General features: G+C 44.7%; 1 protein-coding gene across 1 annotated transcript; it reads right to left on the bottom strand.

Moving 5' to 3' along the window:
• Positions 1-6,096: 6,096 nt before the first annotated feature.
• On the bottom strand, positions 6,097-9,379 carry LOC124680969 (wall-associated receptor kinase 5-like). The gene is made up of 3 exons (XM_047215979.1): positions 8,395-9,379; positions 8,146-8,310; positions 6,097-7,455 (listed from the first exon to the last, which is right to left on the bottom strand). Exons 1-3 carry the CDS (start codon positions 9,377-9,379, stop codon positions 6,257-6,259), a joined length of 2,349 nt encoding a protein of 782 aa, XP_047071935.1. The 3' UTR covers positions 6,097-6,256.
• Between the last annotated feature and the right edge of the window lie 14,281 nt (positions 9,380-23,660).

Genomic DNA, 23,660 nt, shown 5'->3' with positions numbered 1-23,660 from the left:
AGATACTACAGTAGGAGTACAAACGGAAAATACAAGGATGAACCTGGGTGCGCGTGCACCCGTTTTCTCTAATATTGAAAAAAATATTATTTAAAAATTAAAAAAAAATATTTTTTTCATGTACATATTATGTTGATGTTTACTTGGGCAAGTTTCGTGGAAAAATACGATTGTATGTGGCCTACACAAAAATAATAAAATCTCCAAATGACACTAATTATTGGTTGTGTATTGTTCACGAAAATAGGATATCCTATTTTCAAATTTATGTGTAGGTCACGCATGGTCGTTTTTTAAACCAAATCTGCACAAGTAAGTGTAAACATATGATAAACATGCGTGCCTTTTTTCAAATTGTTCTAAAAAATTAAAATAGTATTTTTGAAATTTTCCATAATGAGGTGCTCTCGTGCACCCGGGTTCACATCTGCGCCTCCGAGTAAACTTCTAAGCCACAAGAAATGCATCTGCAGCCGTTACAGTTTCCAGTTCAATGGCAGTTTCTGAATGATCGCTCTTCTTGCTGCATGATCTTTGGATCGATGTATTGTAATGCAACTACCTGAATTAATTTATGTTTTTGAAGAAGGAAAAGGAGACAGAAAGATTGTGCGTGCGTGTGTGCGGTGGATGATAACTGATAAGCAAAGGCAAATGGGCTCACCATCACACCCCACTATCGACCAAATAATTGGCCAAAGGGACAGCGTCCTCGGCGTAATGTGGAGACAGCGTCGCGTATTCCATTGTTAATGGATAGTGACAGTAATACAGACAAAGATTTGGTGCACATGCGCACCAATATTCTCTTTATTCAAAAAAATTAAAAGATCACATCTCTAAATTTTTGAAAGTTCTGGAAAAATAATGATGTAGCCAGTAATGTATCTCACAAACGTGCGCAAATTTTCAATTAAAGAAAGTGTAGTTTGGCTACACAAAAATAGTAAAAGTGTAGATCTGAGCATAGTGATTTCAAATCTTTAAAAAGATAGACTTTGTCATTTTTGTGTAGCTTGGAATATAAAATTTTAAAATTGATATTTTATACGTTAGTGGCATATATCATTACCTACTTTTAGAATTTTGTGTTCATAATTTTTTGAAACGTGTGAATATAATTTTTCAAATTTTCTAGAGAAAAGTCTAATTTACGCCCCTAAACTTGTCTCAAAGTTCAGATTACAACCCTTATATTTTCTTTGGTTCAATCTTCAACCCTGAATTCTATAAACCATTCGGAATTGAACCTTCTACCCTTTTTGACAAGTTTTGAACCGGTTTTTCTTGCCAGTTAGCGGTTTTTGTCCCTATATACTGTGCCAACTCATCAACATACAACATACACGGTACATGTACTTCCTCTCTCTCCATATCGCATGATCACCTTATGCCTCATCATGATCGTCCTCCTCCCTGGAACGAGGCCATGGCGACCACGGAGGGGTGCCTCCATCGGGCAATAACTCTCCGCGTCTGCCCTCTACATCACCTGTTGTCCCAGCCTTCCGCCAGCACGAGGCAACCACCACGCAGCGCTGCGAGCCGCAGGGGAGGCATTTTTATTCCGGCCGGTGAGGAGTTGAGGATGAAGCATAGAGTTGAAGATGAAGAGTTAAAGACATAGAATACATGTACGCACTATTTTACCAATACAATACATTACGTGACAAGAAAAAACGGCTTACGATAATGCAAGGGGTGATTCTGGACCGTTTTTAGAATTCAGGGTTGAACGTTGAACCAAAGTAAAGTTCAGGGTTGTAAGCGGAACTTTGAGACAAATTTAGAGGGGTTGGAGTTCTCTCAATTTTCTAATATTGCCAAGGTTACTGGTGCTCGGGAGCCAAAATGACTTTCCGCGGCAATACTCTCTTTTTTCCGCCAAAAAAAGAGTCAATTGCGTAAAAATAACATAATTGAGCGGCTTGCTCTGGCATACGAGAGTCATGGGACGATGTATGAAGATGCATTTATGAAAAAGATTATGCTTCTAAGTTCTGAGGGAACCCTAGGGACTGAGTGTTTACAAACGATATGAATGATGCACTCACATCTCCGCTTACTAATGACGAAGCGAAGGTTGTTCTTTTTGACATGTTCCCAACAAAGACAGCGAGAGCAGCACATATTTTTATTGACGAGATATCCAAATTGTCTTACGGGTGCTTAATGGGGAGGATTTCACCCTCCGTTCCATAATGTACTAAGATGTTATTACAACCAATATACTATTATACTCACTCCAATTCATATTAATTGACTCTAATATGGATGTATCTAGACTGTCTGTTTTGAGATATAGCTTTTACCGGATTGGACTGGACTGGACTGGTTTGGGCTCAAATAGTTTGGTCTGAAGCCATTTTAAGACTGAACTCAAACTACAGTCCCGGGCCAAACTCGTACGTCCCAACAGTCCACAGATGAGACGCGGCCAGAGCTCGAGCGGCGGCGGCGCCGCCTCCCCCTCCGTCCTCCTTCTCCGTCTTCCCCGCCAACCGCATGTCAGCGTCAACCGAACGCCACGCGAGCTTCGACCGACCTAAGGTCTACGGGATGCTGCCGCCATCCGGAGCTTCCGCTGCGGCGCCGCCGTCCCCTCCTTCCCGCTGAAGGCTTCTCCCTCCCTCATCGACCCCCAAAGGTATCTCTCTCCATCTATCCCGTCCACAATCCATCGAACCCCAAAGAATGAACACTGGAATGAACTTTTTGAGGAATTCTTGCTGGGTAGTGTACCTAGTAGATAGAATGTTGCAAGATAGAGCTGATAACCCAGAACGAATTGGTTTCTGAGTGCAAGCAACTAGGCTGCAGAATAATTTAGTAGAGATGCACGCACGGATGCATGCCAGTTAGCTAGTAGCTACCACTAACCGCTGGGTATTTGGGGAAAAAATGGCTTGTTAATAGTTCAATTTTTATTATCATATATAGTTCAACTTTCTCAAAAATCAAACTTTTGTCTATTAATTTCCATACATGTCCTTTTTATGCAAACAGGCTTGAACCATGTCCGAGAATCTGTCTGATGGTTCGGGTATGGGTGAAACTGATGAGATTCTGCAAACACCGCATGGTAGAGGGCTAAAGTTTGGGAGTACTTTGAGCCTGATTTGGTTTTAGTGGACAATGTCCTCAAGGCCGTATGCAAATTTTGCGCCATGAAGTTAGCATGCAAGTATGGCACTAGTAGCCTCAGAAACCATGTTGGTGATGCATGCGCAAAAATTGAAGATGAGGTTAGAAACAGTTTTCTTGCAACAATCAAGAAGAAGCTATCTGATGTTGGGTTTGTCTTCGATCCCGTGAAAAGTCGTAAACTCATGGTCCAGTACTGCATCCACGCCGAGATTCCTTTTAGAAAATTTGAGGATCCTTACTTTGAGCAGTGGATGGAGTCAATGCAGCCAACTTTCAAAGTATTTGGATGTCACACAGTTCTTAATGAGTGTATTGATGACTATGAGCAAATGAAGGAGCAATTGCGCACCGAGCTGCAAGATCTTGATTCCCGTGTTAGGCTCACTTCCGATATGTGGACATCCGTTCAGAAACTTGGCTACATGTGTATCACCGCTCATTACATTGACTCCAATTTCATCTTGAAGAACAAGATAATATCCTTTAAGGATTTCAAGTATCCACATTCAAGTGCAGCCATTGAGGAGGCTCTTACCAGGTCCTTGACGGAGTGGGGTATTAAACACAAGTTGTTTACTCTGACCTTGGATAATGCAACAAACAACATAGCAGCAGTTGATAACTTCATAAAAAATCAAGACCATGGCTTGTTGTTAGATGGAGCAGATTTTCATGTGAGATGTTGTGCGCATATTCTGAACATTTTGGTTCAAGATGGAACATTTCATGTCCGTGCGGTGATAGAGAAGATATGAGACCTTCTAAGGCACGTCGATTCTTCAGGTGCACGTGTGCAGTCATTCAATACGCTTGCAACCAATTTGGGCCTTCGAGAGAAGTCTGGTCTACTTCTTTATTTTCCAAATCGTTGGAATTCTACGTACATGATGATCACATAAGCTCTGAAGTATAAGGTGGTCCTAAATAATTATGCTAGTGAGAATGCTGAACCAATACCAACTGAGGGAGAGTGGACAAATGCCGAAGTAATTTGCGGGTTTCTTAAAGCTTTTGAAGAAGCTACAAAGGCGGTGTCAGCCGATAGAAAGCCCACGGCACATCTCTTCTTACACATGATATTATGCATCCGCAATGCTCTAAAAGGCCCTCAGTGGAAAGTCAATGTGACTATGGAGATACTGGCGGATATAATGAGCACAAAGTTCAACAAATTATTGGGAAGAGTCTAAACTGAATGATGTGCTTGTGATTGCCACAGTATTAGACCCAACCAAGAAATTGGATTATCTGGACTTCTTTTATGAGAAGTATTGTGACAATGTCAATGACATTGAGAAAAATGTTGAATATATTAAGGACACGATGAAACTGTACTTCGAGAAATATGAAGAATATGCAAAAAGAAGCAGCGAGCGATCATCTGTGTCTCGCCAAGCTGGGCTTTGTCAGGGTTCACCGGTCCTTGGTAAAAGGAAGCTCGATGAGGAGTTCGCTTGGTACAAATTAAGGAGGGGAGCTTATGTGCAACCAAAGTCAGAGCTAGACATGTATTTGGATGAACAATCTGAAAGCTCCAACGAAAATTTTGATATTTTGCTTTGGTGGAAAACAGATGCCGAGAAGTACCCTGTGCTTTCAACCATGGCCCGCGATTTTCCTGCAGTACCTCTCAGCACCGTGTCATCTGAATCAGCATTTATCTGCAGTGGAAGGATACTAGGAGACACACAAACATCGCTAAAACCAACATCGCTTGAAGCTTTAGTCTGCGGGAAGGATTGGCTTATAAAAATTCCAAACAAAGAAGGTATAGTACACTATGATTTAGTACATTCTGTATTTATATACCTAATTTGTGTTGCTTAACATGTACGTTTATGTGCATGTTGAAGCCCGGTGGTCTAATGGAGTGGTCTCCTGTGAAAAAGGTCTTAACTGATAAAAAACACGGTAATGAAATGGTTCCTTTGCTACTTCACAGTCGATGCATATTTCTATTACTTTATAGAAACATTGCCACTTGTGTTTCTCCTCTACCTTTATTCTCTGGGTTTAAACATTCACTTTCTAGAATCTTGACTGTGTGTGCTCCTTTAATCAGTAGCAGATTTGGTTTGTCCTCAACATACTTAATAAACTTTTACTCTGTATTCAAAGTTATTTTGTCTTTCTGTGCTCTTTTGGGACAATCTTGTGGTATTTCTAATGTATCTTCTCGTTTTCTTTTATCCTGAACAGGGAACGTAAGGAGGATCAGTGTTTTTAGAAAATTGGAGATGTCTTCAGGTAGGGGCATAATCAGGAAGGACAATGGAGCTGCTGCTGGAGGCGTGGTGCTCCTCCCTCATTCTTATATGCTTTCAATGTCGAAAGGCGGGTGCTGCCTAGTTAATCTTCCGTCCAAATGTTGAATCATGCTCCGTGCTAGAAATTTCAATATCATGTTACGACATTAGAAAGGCTGTTGAAATATTGTTGTGTTTTGTAGCAGTGCTAGATTTTATTTGGTCCTTTCATGGCATGAAAAAGACTGTCAAGTTTGTTTGTGTGCGTGTAGGTGAATGGAATGAAAAATGTATGGCAGCTACTAGTGTTGTAAGATGCAAATCTGGAGTAGCAGCCAATGATGTTGTACCTGTAGCTGTCTCGGTGATGGAAACAGGCTGCAGCGAGCGCTAGTCAGCTCCTGCGCAGTGCACATGGGTTTTACACGGTTTGGAACTATGGGTTCAAACCAGAACTGGGAGATGAACTGGGTGAAAAAGACGTACGTTCGTATGGATTGGGCTCGATAGTATTGTTCCAAACCGACCCGGCCATCCAGGTGTGTGAACCCCGTTCTTCAAGCTCTAAAAGGAGGAATGCATGCCCATTTACAGTGGATGAACTAGGTCTTTTCCCATAATGCTTTCCTTGCGCACAGCATCATCAAACGATTTTTGGCACATGTACACATAAAAAAGATAACAAAGAACGAAACAGCTAGTACTCATGTTTTTAAGAATGTGTTCTGAGTTTTCAATATTCTTGATACGACAACGCTATGTTACTTACACTGCACAAAGTCGATACACCATTACGATTAAAGGGGGGAAATGAGCTTTTGGTTACTCGTATAATCTGTTCAGCCTACAGAAGGTAACCAAACCTATCGAGGGTACCTTGCAGATAACATGAACTCATCCTCCAAACTATATATTCGAGTAACCTCTTGATTGTTCCTTGCTCCTTGGGTTGTTGGCAAATTCCTTTCTATAATATCCTCCTCAGATTTCTGAATCGCAGCAACATGGCCTCCGGATGCTTGGATGCTCTCAAGCGCCATCTCTATTTGTCTCATTGTGGGCCGATCTTCACCTGTTAGTGTTATGCATGTTGCAGCTAATGCAGCCACTTCTTCAACTTCTTTGCCCCCCTCCTCGGAAACTTGCAGGTCCAATATGTCTGTCAAACTTCCTTTTGTAAGCAAAGTGGCAAAATGTGCTACCAAGCCTTCATCTTCCAAGGACATGTATGAAAATGGCTTCTTTCTAGTAAGGAGTTCTACAAGAATGACCCCAAAGCTATAGACATCGCTCTTTTCTGTAAGTCGCCTTGTGTAATAGTAAGTAGGGTCTAGGTATCCAATAGTTCCTTGTACTTTTGTGGTTATGCCTGATCGGTCAACTGGAATGTGCCTTGAAGCTCCGAAGTCTGCAACCTTCGATGTTAGAGTATCATCAAGAAGTACATTGGTGGACTTGATATCTCTATGTATTATAGGGACTGACACAGCTGAGTGAAGATAGGCGATAGCTCTGGCCATCTCAATTGCGATCCTCAACCTATCCTGCCATGACAATGATCTTGGTCCTATGACATGAAGATGGTCGTAAAGTGTTCCATTTGGAATAAACTCGTAGACGAGCAGCGGCACTTCTGTCTCAAGGCAGCATCCAAAAAGCTTCACCACGTTTCTGTGATTTATTTGAGAAAGTATAGCGACTTCATTTATGAATTCATCAATTTCTCTCTTTACTGCAATCTTTGACCTCTTGATGGCTACAACATGGAGATCGGACAAAATCCCTTTGTACACGGTGCCATGCCCTCCGCCACCAAGCTCACGAGCTTTATCAAAGTTGTTTGTTGCTTTCTCAAGCTCCTCTAATGGTATGATCATCCTTTCAGCGATGTCTGCCCTTTGAGCTACCAGTTGTTGCAACAGCTGCCCGCGATTTTGTTGGAAGAACCGTTCTCTCAGTTTCTTAGCCCTACGATGCTTATGCTTCCGAGTGAGGACGACAATGAGCAGAGCCAGAAGTATAAGAACTACACCACTACTAACCCCTATACCAATGCTTAAACCTGAAATTAAATGCAGCAAACTAAATTTATCGGTTGTGTTATTAGAGCAAAAATTAACATATGGCTATATAATTGTAGCAATGAGTTGGAAAGATCGGTAATCTTGCAAATAAGTTATGAAGCATGCTGGAGATTTCACATTTAGTCCAAGTATATATTGTAAAATGTAAGTATTACAATGTGGAAAAGGAAAAAAAATCCTTAAGTTACGACTGAAACTTTTTTTTAGGAAAGAATGGAAACCAGAACCAAACAAGTCCAGTCCAAAACAGGAAGCTAGTACTCCCTCCGTGCCCATGAATAAGACGCACACGTTTTTTGAGACAAATCTTTGACCAAAGATTTGGACAACAATATGCCGGTTATGTGCATCCAGAAAATAATAATGGTGAAATTATGTGGATGTAGAAATGTCTTTTCGAGTGTGCTATTGTTTTCCCTATTTGCAGAGGCACTCACTTTGTTTCTTGTTGAGCATAGTTGGACAAACAAAATGAGATAGGAATGAAAGATGTGGCTGGACTAACAGAGCATAGGAGCAAATGTGAGATTGAACAGCACCAATCTAGCCGCGCATGCCATCCAGCTAGCTGCTAAGATCTAACTAATGAAAGATCAAACCCTACTGATACTAGCATTGATCCTGATCTCTGATCAATAGAAAATGAAGTAGAATGGGGTTTTGCTCACCTGTAGAAGAAGAGGAAGCCGGAGGCAGAGGAGATACGGCGCAGCCATTGCGTTGGGTATGGTTTCCCTGGGTGCCTGGCGGGCACCGGCATTGAAACGTTCCAGGCTGGTTGATGCACTCGCCGAAGCAGCCGTAGTCTTCTGGTCGCTCACACTCGTTGACATCTGAAGCCAAATTACGCACGCGACGATTTAGCGATTTGTAGGAGCAATGACTGAATCACAAAGACTGAATCTGATTTAACCAACCTTGGCATCCTTTGGCAAGGTACGGGTTTCCGGCGTAGCCCTGTTGGCAGTCGCACACGTAGCCGCTGCGAACGGCCGTGGCGAAGTCGCGGCACGAGCTGTGGCGGCTCTTGCAAGCGCTGCGGCCGGGCGCGGCGTTCCCGGAGCAGGTCGAATTGTCGAGCAGCGTACCGTCTTGTCCGAGAGGTGCTGATCCGATTGCCCAGCCCAGCAGCACGGGCACCGGCGTCTCATCGAGGTTGACGGGCAGCGGCGAGCCTCTGGTGGAGGCAGCCTGCTGCCGGAGCCACCCCTGCTCGGCGATGAGCACGAGGGGCAGCCCGGCGGGGTCATGTTCCGGCGGCCGGCTCACGTCGAGCCGCCTGTACTGCACGTCGTAGGAGGCACGGCCGATGCTGATGGGCATCTGGCAGCACCCGACGCCCGTGCACCGGCCGTCGCTGAGGGACAGCAGGGCGCGCCCGGAGGCCGTGCCGGGGCAGAAGGAGGCGCAGCCGCTGATGGTGACGTTGCCGCTCCCGGTTTCCCCCGCGCCTGCGGTCAGCTGCGCGAGCACGTCGCAGCACCTGACGATCAGCAGCTCGTTGCTGCCGTCCGACAGCGCGTACGGCCCGCCGTCGCCGCCGAGGCCCCGCCACGCGGCGCGGCCGTCGACGGCGCCGCGGAGGCCGTCGAGGGAGGTGATGTTGATGCCTCCGATGCGGGCGGCGCGCATGGTGGCGTTGGCGAGGGAGATGTTGAGCACGTGGAAGACGCCGCCGTCGCCGAGGAGCAGGCGCGGCGGGTCGCGGGTCCTGTCGCAGGTAAGGTTGAACCCCGGCGAGTGGTAGCAGCCGGCGCCGATACCGAACGGGTACGGCACGCTGTTCACGTCGCCGCAGCTGGTCGGGCAGTTGGGCAGCCCTGCGCTGCTGGCTGCCACGAGCAAAAGAAACGGCAGGAGTACGGCGAGCGAAATCAGCGACGCGGCGGACGTGGATCCCATACCTGTGGGCTGTGGCGGTCGACGGCCTGTGCTTGCCTGACCTACCGGAGCGATGTACGTACTAATGATGTAGGGAGTACACATTGGTTGTTCTTCCATCCCGACAAGATAAGGCGTGAGGAACTTTCACCACCGCTACCGAGTCCCGAACAATCAACCACTCAATACAGACTACATACAGACTACAGAGACAAACCAGCAGCGGCCGCCGACGGATATTACTCCGGTCTACAGTTTTTATCCAAAGTTGAACTCTTTGGGTTGCTGTTTAGGTTGCGTGGTCTCGAAGTTGGACTGAGCTAGGGAGTAGGGACGGCGCCGGAAATTTGTTGATGCGTGCGGCGGCAGGTCAAGTTGACCTGTTCGAGTAAGCATGTAACCTGTTCTATTGCCATTAGAGTATCTCCACCAACGTGCCCCGTGGCAATCTAATAGCCATTTGGAGGTTGGTTTCGTTTTTAGGCTCACACATAGCGCTCTAAAACTAATCAGCTAATTTTGGAGTCTAATAAAATCACCGACAACCATCTACCAGCCGCGACGTGGAAGGATCGAGTTTCGTTGAGTCGTCAACACTTCCGTCCACGTAGGATTTTGCCTGGGACCGTCTTGGCAGCCAAACCCCTCTATTCTCCATCCACTCCGCCCTCTCCCAATCCAACTCCAACCCCTCCAAATAGCCATCGCCGACGTCGCCGCTCTCCTCCCCCGTGCCTGACCTTTGCCTGCCCATCCAAAAAACGCTGCCGTAGCCAATGCCGATACATTCACCATCTCGCACTATCTGGTTGCCGAACCTACCTTCGGCATCGGCGTCTTCCCCGGCACCCACCATCCACAAGGTGTTCAACAGATTGCCACGATGGAGAGCGGCAACGAGATGATGGCACAATTGATCATACAGGAGGAAGCCAATGCCACCGCCATGCGGCAACAAAAGTTGCTGATGCTGGCCAACCTTCTCCACCTTTGCTAGCACCTGCTTGCCGTCAGCGTGCCTCGGCATGGCGGGTCGAGGGTTGGGAATGCGCCAAACAAGGACCGCCATCGGCAAGCCAGCACACTGATGCTTGACTCCTTCTACTTCTCAGGCAACACAAATATGCCAAAGGATTTTTGGCACTGATTTAGGATGAACAAAGAACTGCTCATCAAGATTCTGTTCGGGGTGTCAGGGAGAATGACTCATACTTCATGTGCAAGAAAGACCGCACTGGCTTGTCAGGGTTCTCATCAGTTCGGGAGTGCACGGCTACTATGCGCCGTCTTGCATACAGAGCTGCCCCAGATGCAGGCAATGACTATATGCGCATGGCCGAGTCGACATGCTTCGAGACTGTCTACATGTTTTGCATGGAAGTGGTTGCGGTGTTGGGCCAGACTATTTGAGGGCACCAAATGAAAAATATACAACTCGGATCCTAGAACAAAATGCGGCGAGCGGTTTCCCCTGAGATGTTGGGGAGTATCGATTGCATGAACTAGAGTTGGAAGAATTGCCCATTTGCTTGGCAATGCCTATGCAAGGGGCAACCCGGAGAGTGCAGTGTCAGAGGTAGTGACTAACTATGACCTCTAGATTTGGAACGCTTTCTTTGGCATCGCAGAAACTCACAGCAACGTCGACGTGTTGTAGCGCTCTCCGGTGTTTTAAAGGCTAGCTGAGGGACATGCTTCGCCGGTCAACTTCGAGATCAATGGCTACACATACAACTAGGGGAACTATCTAGCCGATGATATATATTTGCAGTATGCTACATCTGTGAAGATAAATCGAGATCCTGCTTCGAAGAAGGAACTTTATTTTGTAATTGAGTATGTGGCAAGGATGTAGAGCAGATATTTGGCATGCTCCATCATCGTTTCATCATTTTTCGGTACGCTGCCCTCATGCGGTGACTCAGCATACCACTCGGTGCAACGGCTAGTCTTCCAAACGCAGTCTGGAACATAGGTCCTTCCAGTAGGAACATAGTCTGAATCGGACGAAGTGTCGAGATAGAGGTCTGTCATCCCAAAGTAACTGGAAAGTGATGCAGTACGATATGCACCTTCTTCCTCCGCCACCTAATCTGCGACCCACGGAGGATTCCTCTCAACTTGCCCCCTCAACTTCTTCTTCTTCTTAACTCCAGAATTCTCCCCTACCTCAAAGTGAGACTTAATTGGACTCTCCATCTCCAAGTCAATATCAATTGGGTTCGCCACTCTTTCTTCAAGTCCATAGTGACGGGTACGATACTGGTTCACAACGCCTTCTTCTTCCTCCGTGTCACACGAAATTGGTTCACTCTCATTTTCGAAGGGTTTTCCGAAACGCCAACCAGTCGAATTCTCGATTGGGGATTCCAGATTGGATGGGTTCCATGAATCATCTCCAACATACCCTGTGTCAAATGAATTCGACACATAGGGATAATGTGGAACATAGTTTGGTGTAGGAGGAACTGGGTTAGATACCTGGTCACTTAGGTCTATGAAACTCCCGGTAGTGAAATAAGCTGTTGAGTGCTGGCTTTGATCTCTGAGTTTCTGCATTCAAGTCTAGACTTTTTCAGGGTCCGTGTACTCTTCTAGCATGTGTGTCACCTCTCCAACCATTTTCTTGTGAAGTAGGTACAACGTAGTCGACAGGAACTTGTAGCTGTCCATGTGATGTGCTGCTACTTCTGGGTGTTTCTAGGCCATCAAGAAGTGGTTTAGAGAAGGATCCTCATCTTCCTCAGCATGTAGAACATGAGAATACTCAGAACATAGAAAATCTATGGTTTTGTGCTCTCTAAGCTCCGTGATTGCCTGAAAGATCGCCATGTGATACTCCATTGTGATGGTCTTTGCTTCTCCGTATGGCATAACTAGGCTCATTCCTAGTACTTTAGGTAGTTGCACTCCCACTCTGCATTTGTCCACTACTTCTCCATCGTAGTATATGTATTTCAGGACAAGAATCCGAGTTTCACACCCGAGATCAGACAGCATCCCACGCATGAGATTTGTGAGACTCCCCTCGTAATCACCAAGCCAAGTTCAACTCTTCCTGACCGTCCTCTTTGGATAAGTATTCGCATTTTGGTTGTATACATGAATAAAATATTATTAGTAATGATACATCATAATAGTCATAATAAAGAATTATCGCACTAAAAGATATGACCATGTTATCCTCAAGTGAATAAACATCATATTTCTAGAGAATTCTTTACTATTTCTACTTGACTCCTACATGTTTATTCCCCTTACTAGGTTTTTCCAACCTAAGGTCGCAACATTTGCTATGATACCAGCTGCGGTGACCCAACATACCACTGCATTTTGTACTATACAAGTCGTTGATATGATACTTGAAGGGGCTTCTTCACAAATATCACATCCCTCAGAGTGGTACAACAGCAACATTGCAGGTCATAAGAACTTCACATTATCATTAAAAACCATAAGTTCTCAACAACTAGGTACTCTTATAGGTCCGATGAGAACACCATAAGGACTTAACTTGTTCAAGGTACTATTACAACTCATACTACTAAGGTAGACATGATGAGAGCTTAGCAACTTATTTAGGTAAGCCACTACGCCGCTCGGCTCTACTATGCCTACGGCATAAATCTACTCCTCCGCCTCCATTTCTTCGGTGCCATAGACTATCCCATAGTCCACTCCTTCGACACCTCCGGACAGGTCTGACTCCTCGTAGACCACCTCGTATTCGCCTTCAGGTGCTCCGGTGCAAGTCTCTTCTTCAGTCTCACAGTTTAGCAAGGGTTTAGAAAGAAAGTGAGTATAGGGGTACTCAACAAGCTCAAAAGAAAAGGTGTTTGATGCACTAGCTATGACCATTGATCAGAAGATCTCAGGTCAATGCATGTTTTACAAACATTTCGTCAAAAGGTTTATTTTAATTCTGAAAACTATGCTCGCCGGTCTTCATAGGTTGACCAGAACTTCACGGAGTTCCTTTCCTGCCGCGTTCGTAGTTCCCTTCCTGGAACAGGGAGTGACAAGCCACAATTTGATACAATCTGCAGAGGTGCGTTACTTTTCCCATAAGATAACTTATCCTTGTTGCCAACCAGGCGTACTTTTGCGGTGACCCAACATACCACTGCATGGTGTAGTACGAAGTCGTTGACATAACACAAGTGAAACACCGTTCCACTCATATTACATCCCTCAGAGTGGTACAACAGAAACATATGCGAGTCTAAGACATGTCTATAGAAGGATACACGAGCTGTTTACAGAAGATCAACATATATATCGTCCTACTTTACAGTGAGGTAAAACTTCAAATAAAGCTCCAGAAGAACGACTTGTAGACTAACTTATTGCTACCTCTAGCTCTAGAGCTACTTGGCTTGCTATAGATCTCTAGCTACTTGGGTGCTAGGATTAGGGAAAAGGTTCCCTTCTATTACTAGTCTAGGTTTCCACTCTAGCTGATGCAGAAGCTGACTCCATTGACTTCATTGATTGGATTCTCCATCTTGTTGCAATTGACTCCTCTGTCTTCGAGTTCCACGGTAGTTTCTCCTTCGGTGACTTTGATCTAAGAAGGGGGTTCAAAAGGGAGGGAATGAGTACGAGCGTACTCAGCAAGTTCATTATAGGAAATAGGTGTATCATACACTAACTACAGCCATAGACCAGGAAGTCGTAGGCAAATGCAATTTTTCGTAATCATTTCTTCAAAAGGTTAATTTTATTCTGAAAACTAGGCCCGTCGGTCTTCACAGGTTGGCTAGAACTTCATGGAGTTCCTTTACTGCCGCGTTCGAAGTTCCCTTCCCGGAACATGGAGTGACATCCACAATTCAATACACTCTGCAGAGATGCGTTACTTTTCTCATAGGAGAACTTATCCTTGTTGCCAACCGAGTAGCATGCTCGTCCACACTTCCTTGGTGTGAGGCCAGGTGTAAGAACCAAGCCAATCACTGCCTTATCCGTGGCCCTGCATACCCACCCTTTTGTCCATCCGTACATCCCCAGTAGACTTCTCCCGATCATACGGCTTTACCACCGATGTACTAGGGACAATCCATCATAGAGAGTAGAGCGCTCTCATCCACAAGGATGGGGATTTTAAAGGATTTCCCAACCTACTGCAGTGTTCTCGCAACACCCAACTAGGCTCTATCAAGTCCGTTGATATGCAGAAGGAAAAAGATACAACTGACTTCCCCAGAGCCATTATAGATCTTATGGTTAACGCGATATGTACGGCGCTAGAATCACTAGATGGCATTGGTGATCAGTCCTAGATGAGTAGTACCCTTGCAATGGAACCTCCACCATCAACACATACCATGGTTCCATTGCCCACCACATAGTCATATTCATAATTGTAAAGTAATGTTTTGATTTTCAATGCAGAAGTGATAAGTATAGTACTTTGCATATAGTTTGATAAAAATAATCAAATGACATGAGCAAGAGATGAACTTGCCTTTCTTGATTGCAAGATTATGCAGGAAAAAGCTTCGATACGTAATAACTCCAAATTCTGAAATACCATCATTGTCCGGTAAGGACAATGTTTAAAAAAGGGCAAAGATGCTATAATGCATAGTATGAGATGCAATCGCCCCGAGCGTAAGCTAACCCTGATGATTTAGGATTAGTGAGTTGTAAAGATTTCTTTAGGGTGTGTTGCACTTTTAGAATGGTTCTCAAACAAGGTTCTTATTAGGGTTTGGTTATACTAATAGCATAAATAAGCGATATAATGCAACATAACAAGCATATACACAAATGAATTGTAGTTGTGCAAAGAGTAGTTGTCAATTTTAAGTTCTACAGTGCAGGGTTGATGATTACTTATTATGTACTTAAATATAATAACTCTTGAAGAACAAGTTACATAATAAATAAGAAGTATTTCAAGTAAGAACTATTGGCTTCTTTGGTTTGCTTGATATTTACTTCAAAAGAATAACTTTTGAAGAACATGTTTAATAAAGAACAAGAATTACTACAAAAAGGAGCTATGTGCTTCTAGGGTTCACTACTGGATTTATTTTGTTCACTAATAGGGACTAGTTGGTTCTTAAGTTGAATGAGTCTATATGCAGCAAGTATTGGCATATTTATTACTAGGGTTGATCATAGGGTATTATATCAAAGGATGGTTATCAAGGTGGTGCCATTAGTTAACACTTAGGGTTTACTAAGTCTTCACATTTGTTTCCTCAATTAATCAATCATGGTTCCTAAACTAGGTGGTTTATTATCCTCAAGTAGTGTTTAGTTGAGTAGAAGCATGTAAGGTGAATTACTACATAGGGTTTGCTACTAAAGATTTGATCACCATGGTTCTACTAAGTTATGGTTTAAGGTTGATTCCAATGGTGTTGTATTAAGGAATGGTGATCACTATGAGAGTAACAAGCTAGGGTTTACACCTAGGTGGTACTAGTTGGTTATATAAGGTTTATTCAAAAAATAAAGACATTAAATGATGACTTCATGTGAATTGGTTTTGTTTTATTTTAGTAGATTATGAGCGTGAATTTATTTGTTGTATGGTAAGGATCTATAGGTAAAGGTGAAGTTCATATGATCATATTTCATAAAAAACTAGGGTTTTAGGGTTGAAAACAAATTAGGATGATCACATGAAATAATGAGTTGTATTAAAGCTAGGTTTCTATTTTGTGTTGCAATCCTTAAAGTAATATTTGGTAATAGAGTTGAAGTTACTAGTTACTTTTAGATAAAACTAATAATGGATTTAACATTATATTATTTTTAAAAGACTTAAATAAAACATGATAAATACTATTAGAGTTTAGGGTTTTAAACAATAGTTGAAGTAATGATCAATTAGGATTTTCATATGTTTAAATATAACCATCAAGAAATATTTGTTGTTTTATAAGGCATGTTAATGCAAAGGAATATTTAATATTTTCTTTATGTGAAAAAAGAAACAGGAAAATTATATGTCTAGTATTTAGGTCTTAATAGTTTAAGATTGAAAATTACTTTTCTAAACTTTAGAAGAAAATCCGTATTATTTTCCTTTAGACTTTAAATTGTTTATTGTTATTTATTCTGTTTTAGGAATTTTCTTTTATCCAAAATATTTTTATTTGGATTTTATTACATCTTTATTTTATTAAATGTATTTCTTAAAAAAATACTAAGCCACAAAGGTTAGTTGCGCTAAACCCAACTGATCCAAACGGATCCGGTCGGGTTAACACCGGCCCGACCCAACCTCTCTCCCTCACCTTTCTCCTCCTCTCACACAGGCACGCCGCACAAGCGACCCCAGGCGATTCCCCACTCAGCCGCTCGAGTGGTGGACGCCGCCGCCACCAGTTGCCCGGCCACCGCCGGCCAGGTCTAGCGTCGCGACGCGCCAATACCACCTCCTCATGGTCTCCTCCATCGTATCCCCTTCATTTCGACACCATTTTGTTCACACGAGCTCGCCCCCGAGGAACCCTAACGCTGGTCCTGGTTCTGCTTGCCTTGCTCCGGCCGTTCGCCGATGTCCCCGCCCCGGCCTCCTCTCCTGGTGCTTCACCGCCGCTGCGCCATCTAGCTCTCCCACGTGTATGACCCCGATGAAACCCTAGCCTCCAAGTTTGGTCCTACCGGCCGTTGTCGGGCACTGATAGCGCCGCCGCGCGTCCACACGACATTGGTCGGACCTCCGCCGGCCCTCAACTGCTGCGATGCCGCCTGATGTGGGCATTACCCTTCGGATAATTAATGTTGTACTAACTCTTACGGCCCAACCAGGGGCCCATGAGGACACTCGATGGCCAGGTGGGCCGCTACGTTGGTTGCTAAGAAGGATTCTTGAAGAACAAGGCAAGAAGATGAAGAATACAAGGAAAGATTAGACTTAGGACTCTTTGTAACCTAGTCGTACCCGGACAGACCTCTCGAGACCTGGCTCCCAATATAAGGGCTAGGAGAGGGGCTGCCGAGGGATAGAGAATCAATAGTTTTAACCACCGTAAGTTTAGAGCTAGGTCATCATAGAATTTAGCCTCTCGATGAAAGTCACAGCCGAAACCTTCGGCACCCCATTGTAACCGATATTTTCAGCAATCAAGATCAGACAAGCAGGACGTAAGGGTTTTACCTCATCGAGGGCCCCGAACCTAGGTAAATTGTTCTCCCCGCTTGTTTGATAACCGGTGTCTCGTGTCAGCCTACAGGATTCCATCTACCCTAAGCCCCCTATGGAGGGCATTGCCGGGGAGCACCCTCGACAATTGGCGCCGTCTGTGGGAAAACTGTCGGCACAAGGCATGTCATCGGTAGTTCCGGTCACATCTACATCGTTCGTCCTGGAATCACCAACACCGCCAAGTCCAAGAAACTCGGTTCGTTGCGGATCCTTCGAGTTGACACCACGCGCTGAGGTGCCGCATCCGATCTATTCAGGGTCGCACGGCAACACGGATACAACCTTCGGTGGTGTTCACTTCATCATCGATTCCAGTGGATTCCTTCGACTCCCTAGTTCAAACGCGCCAAGCCTAAGAACTTCGGCTCCAGACGACATCGCACCACTGGCAGCTCCGGTAGTCTTACCAAGGAATTACGGCGAGAGCAGCCGAGGCAATTTCGGTAGCAGAGAGGAGCAAAGGAAGAGACGAAGGGATTCATGCCGTGAAGAAGAAGAGCGAGTTGCGAGCCATCCTCGGTTGTGCGAATGGGGAAGTTGTAGTGTGCAATCAAGCAAGAACCGTCTTCGCACACCTTATTTATCGGCTACAAAGCAACTTGAAGCACCGTGTTATTTACACTCCTATATCGACCCAAAGTACAATCTTGAAAAAGCCTCCCATCTGCTTAAAAATTGTCGGCAGTTTCTCGAAGTCCAGAGCTTCTGCGACGACCTCAGGGCTGAGACAGCGGCGAAAACCCGTTCGGCAGAAAAAGGGTGGCGGAGTATAATCATCAACCACAGCACTACGTACCGGAGGAAGGAGATGTGTACGTTCCAACCATGGTATACCCAACGTCTCGAGGACAGGTTAACATGATCCATAAAATGAGTTTTTCGAAGAGAGAAGCCAAGAAATTCTCGCGAGAGGTGAAGTACGCAGAGGTTTATATGGCCGAAGTACCCGTTTATATCGACTGGTCAGACCAGAGCATATCATTCAGCAAGGAAGATCACCCAACGGCCGTTCCAAGACCTGGTCATGCTGCCTTAGTTCTTGAGGCGCAGATCGGAGGTTACAATATGAGCAAGGTGTTTATGGATGGAGGAAGCGGCCTGAACCTGTTGTTTGCGAGTACAATGAAGACAATGGGTTTAACAACTGATATGCTAAAGGAATCTGATACAGGTTTCCACGGTATTATCCCGACCCGACCCGCTTATCCCCTTGGAAAAATATCACTGGATGTAGTTTTCGGCACGCCTAGCAACTTCAGGAAGGAGAAACTCAAATTCGAAGTAGTCCATTGAGAATCGCAATACCATGCAATCCTCGGCAGACCAGCGTTTGCCAAATTTATGGCGGTACCTCACTATGCATACTTGAAGCTGAAGATGCCAGGCAATAAAGGGACAACAATAACCGTTCACGGCAGCTTTTCTCGCTCTGATAATTGCGACAGGGAGTTCCAGAAGATTGCCTCAAAGTTCGGTGCTAAGGAGGAGCTCAATGCACTCAACGTTGTTACAGATCACGCACAGCCCCCAGCCGATAATCGGAACTTCAAATCCGATGAGTTTGACATCGCAAAGGAGGCAAAGAAACAACAAGTACACCCTTCTGACCCGAAGAAAACGGTCAACACGTCGGCAGACCTTGCTGTCGCATAGGAAGGAGCGCTCATCGAGTTCCTCCGTGAGCGCTGGGAAATATTTGCATGGGAACCTTCCGACATGCCAGGATTCCCAGGGAACTCGCTGAGCACGCCCTCAATGTTGACCCCAAAGCTAAACCTGTACAGCAGACATTACATCGCTTCTCATAACCAAAACGAAAAGCTATTGGTGAAGAAGTTAATCGGCTCCGCAAAGCCGGATTTATTCGGGAGCTCAAGGACGCCGAGTGGGTAGCTAACCCAGTCATGGTGCCGAAGAAGGATACGACATCTCTTCGCATGTGTATCGATTACACAAGTCTCAACAAGAATTGCCCAAAGGATCACTTTCCGCTGCCTCGCATCGACCAGATAGTCGACTCCACAGCAGGTTGTGATCGTCTCCCCTTCCTCGATGCGTATTCAGGATATAATCAGATCAAGCTCAAGAAGGAGGACCAGGAGTTAACTGCGTTCATAACTCCGCACGGAGTTTATTGCTACAACGTTATGACGTTCGGATTAAAAAACCGGGTGCAACGTATCAGCGGTGTATGCAGGCCTGTCTTGGAGAGCAGATTGGCCGGAATATCGAAGTCTACATTGATGATATTGTGGTCAAAACCAAAAATGCAGCTACCCTCATCGGCGACCGGAGGGAAACTTTCAGCAACCTCGATAGGTACAAGATAAAGTTGAACCCGAAGAAATGTTTTTTCGGGGTACCAGGAAGACAGGTGCTAGGGTATTTTATTTCAGCTAGAGGGATAGAAGCCAATCCTTTGAAAATCAAGGCAATCCTCGACATGGAACAACCAAAGAATCTGCACCAAGTGTAGCAGTTGGCAGGTCGGCTGGCAGCGCTTAGCAGGTTTATCGCCAAATTGGGGGAAAAAGCCTTGCCTTTCTATCAGCTTATGAAGAAGTCAGAAAAGTTCGAGTGGACAACTGAAGCATAGGAATATTTCGATAACCTTAAGAAGATCCTGTCGACATCTCCAGTACTTTTAACTCCGTAGGAAAAAGAACCGATGCTTATGTACATAGCCGCAACAGTGCAGGTCTTCAGCACAGTAGTTGTGGAGCGAGCAAAAGCAGGGAAAATTCACGGAGTACAAAGACCTGTTTACTACCTCAGAGAGGTACTCACACCAGCAAAGCAAAGATATCCCCATCATCAGAAGCTGGCATATGCCGTTTGGAGGACAGCGTGAATTACGACATTATTTCACAGTGCACCCGATCATCGTGGTAACCGAAGCACCACTGAAGAATATACTCACCAACCCAGAGGCTACGGGCAAAGTATCTCAATGGGCTATCGAGATTGCACCACATGATATAACTTACGTCAATCGGACAACCATTAAATATCAGGTTCTTCCTGACTTTTTGGCCGATTGGATACAGTCGCAAATATCGGCAGCACCCAATATGTCTGGATCCTGGACGATGTATTTTGATGGGTCGAAGCGAAGTACGAGCGCAGGAGCAGGGGTAGTATTGGTCTCGCCGCAAGGGGACAAGTTGAAGTATATCCTAAGGATGAATTTTCCACTGCCGACAAATAATGAAGCAGAGTATGAGGCGCTGTTGCATGGGATGCGCATGGCTAAAGCATGCGGCGCAACTCGTTTGGAAATATATGGAGATTCGAATCTTGTGGTACAACAGTCTATGAATTTATGTGACACGGTCAGTGACAACATGATCGCTTATCGACAAGTGTACCAGTCCATGGAAGCCAAGTTCGAAGGTTGCGAGTTAAAACATATCGGCAGAGCCAGCAATGAGGAAGCCGATGCTTTGCCAAATATAGGGTCCACATGTTCCCCTATTCCAGACGGTGTCTTCTATGAAGTTATCTCTCAACGATCAATTAAGGAAAAGGTTTCGACACCTCCAAAGGCGTCGATTGCTGACTCAGAAACTGGGATTCAAGAAGATGTCGAAAATCTTACGTCGCAAACTACAAAGCAGGTTCTTCTCCTTGAACCACTTTGGACGAAACCTTTTTTAGCATATCTAATGGAGCAAAAGTTACCTGATGATCCAATAGAAACTAAGCGCATCGTGCATCGATCCAAGGCCTTTACCATAGTGGATGGTGAGCTTTATAAGCGCAGTATCTCTGGTATCTTTCAGCGGTGTATTGCCATTGACGATGGAAAAGCTCTATTGCGGGAGATACACGAAGGTACTTGTGGTCATCATGCAAGTAGCAGGGCTCTTGTAGCCAAAGCTTTCAGAGCGGGGTTTTATTGGCCAACAGCAGCATCCGATGCTCGCGAACTGGTGAAAAAATGTGACCCTTGCCAACACTTCGCAACAAAACCGCACGCACCCGCGACAGACTTGATGACAATACCTCTGGCTTGGCCCTTTGCGCAATGGGGACTCGATCAAGTTGGTCCGCTGCCGAGATCATTGCCTGGAGGACACACGTATCTGCTGGTCACAGTCGATAAGTTCACTAAATGGATTGAAGCCGTCCCAGTCAGAGATCAAACAGCTAAAACTATTGTCCAGTTTTTCAAAGGAATAACTTGTCGTTTTGGTATGGCTCATAGTATCATTACAGACAATGGAACTAATTTCGAATCTAAGGAATTCCATAAATTCTGTGATGATAGTGGTATCAAACTCAAATTTGCTTCTGTGGCACATCCTCAAACCATTGGTCAGGTAGAAAGGATCAATGGATTAATATGTGATGGAATCAAAAAACGCCTCACAGGTGCAGCCGGAGCATGGGTTGAAGAATTAGCATCTGTATTATGGAGCTTGCGGACTACACCAAATAGATCAACTCAGTACACTCCTTTCTTCCTTGTTCACGGAGCCGAAACAGTTTTGCCAGCCGATGTACGTTTCGAAGCTCCTCGAGTCACAACATACACAGAAACAGCTTCCATCCATGCATTGCAAGATGCTGTGGACCTTCTTGATGAAGCCCGAGACATTGCCTTAGCCAGAACGGCAGTATATCAGCACACAATACAGACTTATCACAGTCGACGAATTCGCAACCGAAGCTTCAGTGTTGGCGATATGGTACTGCGATTGAAGCAAGAGAGAAGTTTGAAACTCGAATCCTCTTGGGAAGGACCGTTTATCATTACTGAAGTAATACCAGGAGGAGCTTATTGTCTCAAAAATCCTGCTTCGGGCTAAGATGTTGGAAATCCATGGAACGTTGCACACTTGCGACGATTTTATGCTTAAAAGATCCATTTATCCTTATTTGATACATGGAGGTTTATCAGCCCCTTGCTTATTATGAATAAAAGGTGTTGGTTCGTCATTATTACTGTTGCTTCCACACTCGAAGGGATGTTCGGGTTTTCTTATTATCACTACTCCCATCGGGACCTTCGGCTAAAGCTGCCATTGTGTGGCTAACTCGACGATACTCGGGGGCTGAGAGGAGTACATACGGTGTCAATAATTAATTAATACTCCCATCGGGAGCTATGATTATCGACACAACATTCAACAATCCAAGCCCCAAAAAAATTCTCGAGTGCTGCAGTTGATGGAATTAATATAACTTGCAAATAAGGCTAATACCGGTGCACCGTGTTACGAGAACAAATAAATAAAAGCGCCTAAATACCTCGTTCGTTCGAAGGGTGTCGCTCTTAAAAAACTTACAAATCGACTCTGCATATAATGCAATTACAACAGAGTCGTCGAGTGAGCAAGCTGACTTGATCACTCAGTTGCCATCGACAAACCCCTTTTTCAAAGATTGAACTAACAAGTTCGAGTACAAAGGATGTTTAAAAAAACATCTAAAGCATACAGGGATACTCCTTACATACGCAAGAATTTTTACTTAAATAAAATTGCACAAAACTTTATTGCAGGGCCTCTTGATCTTCTCGAGCCTTCAAATCTCTTTCGACCCCTGTCTCCATCCGAGAAATAATGACATATGCAGGATGTCTGGCTATGGAGTAGTATTGATCCAATATTCTGTTGGCATTGGCTATGACCTCCAAATCTAAGGTCGGGTGGCATGCCAGAACTGAGGCAAGCGCAAGTTCGGCCCCAGCAAGAAGTTCTTTCCGCACCAATAATCAAATTCTTTCTGGAGTCTTGAATCGATTGAATAAAGCAGCCAAAGTCTCGGGTGCTTGGTCCAACGAAAACATGGTTTTCTACACCATGGAAATATGAGCGTTTTATTTATGAAAATAATAGTGCACCTTTTCGGCTCGATGTTCAAATTTAGCCATGGCTACAGCTTTTTGCCGGTTGGACCATAATTCGTGCGTTGGGTGAGCAGCGTCGGTCATTATTGCAACCTTTTCATGGATACGCCTATTCTCTTCTGATTCATCAAAGGCTACGACTGGTGGAATAAAAGAATCGAATCAGCAGAAGATCGTAAAATGACAAAAGACAGAAGCTGGTCGGATGCTTACAACTTAGACTTTCGGTAGCAACACGGAGACGGTCCAGAGCGTGCTGCTCGATTGCAGTAGAAATTTCA

Source organism: Lolium rigidum, unplaced genomic scaffold (assembly GCF_022539505.1).
Source record: "Lolium rigidum isolate FL_2022 unplaced genomic scaffold, APGP_CSIRO_Lrig_0.1 contig_32025_1, whole genome shotgun sequence".
In the NCBI taxonomy this organism is placed as follows: Eukaryota; Viridiplantae; Streptophyta; class Magnoliopsida; order Poales; family Poaceae; genus Lolium; species Lolium rigidum.
This window is presented reverse-complemented; position numbering and strand designations above follow the sequence as displayed.

Coding starts and splice junctions, on each gene's coding strand:
- LOC124680969 (XM_047215979.1), bottom strand. CDS start 9,379: ATGGGATCCACGTCCGCCGCGTCGCTGATTTCGCTCGCCGTACTCCTG. Junction 8,311..8,394: donor CCTTGCCAAAGGATGCCAAG/GTTGGTTAAATC, acceptor ATTTGGCTTCAG/ATGTCAACGAGTGTGAGCGA. Junction 7,456..8,145: donor GGCTTCCTCTTCTTCTACAG/GTGAGCAAAACC, acceptor ATTTAATTTCAG/GTTTAAGCATTGGTATAGGG.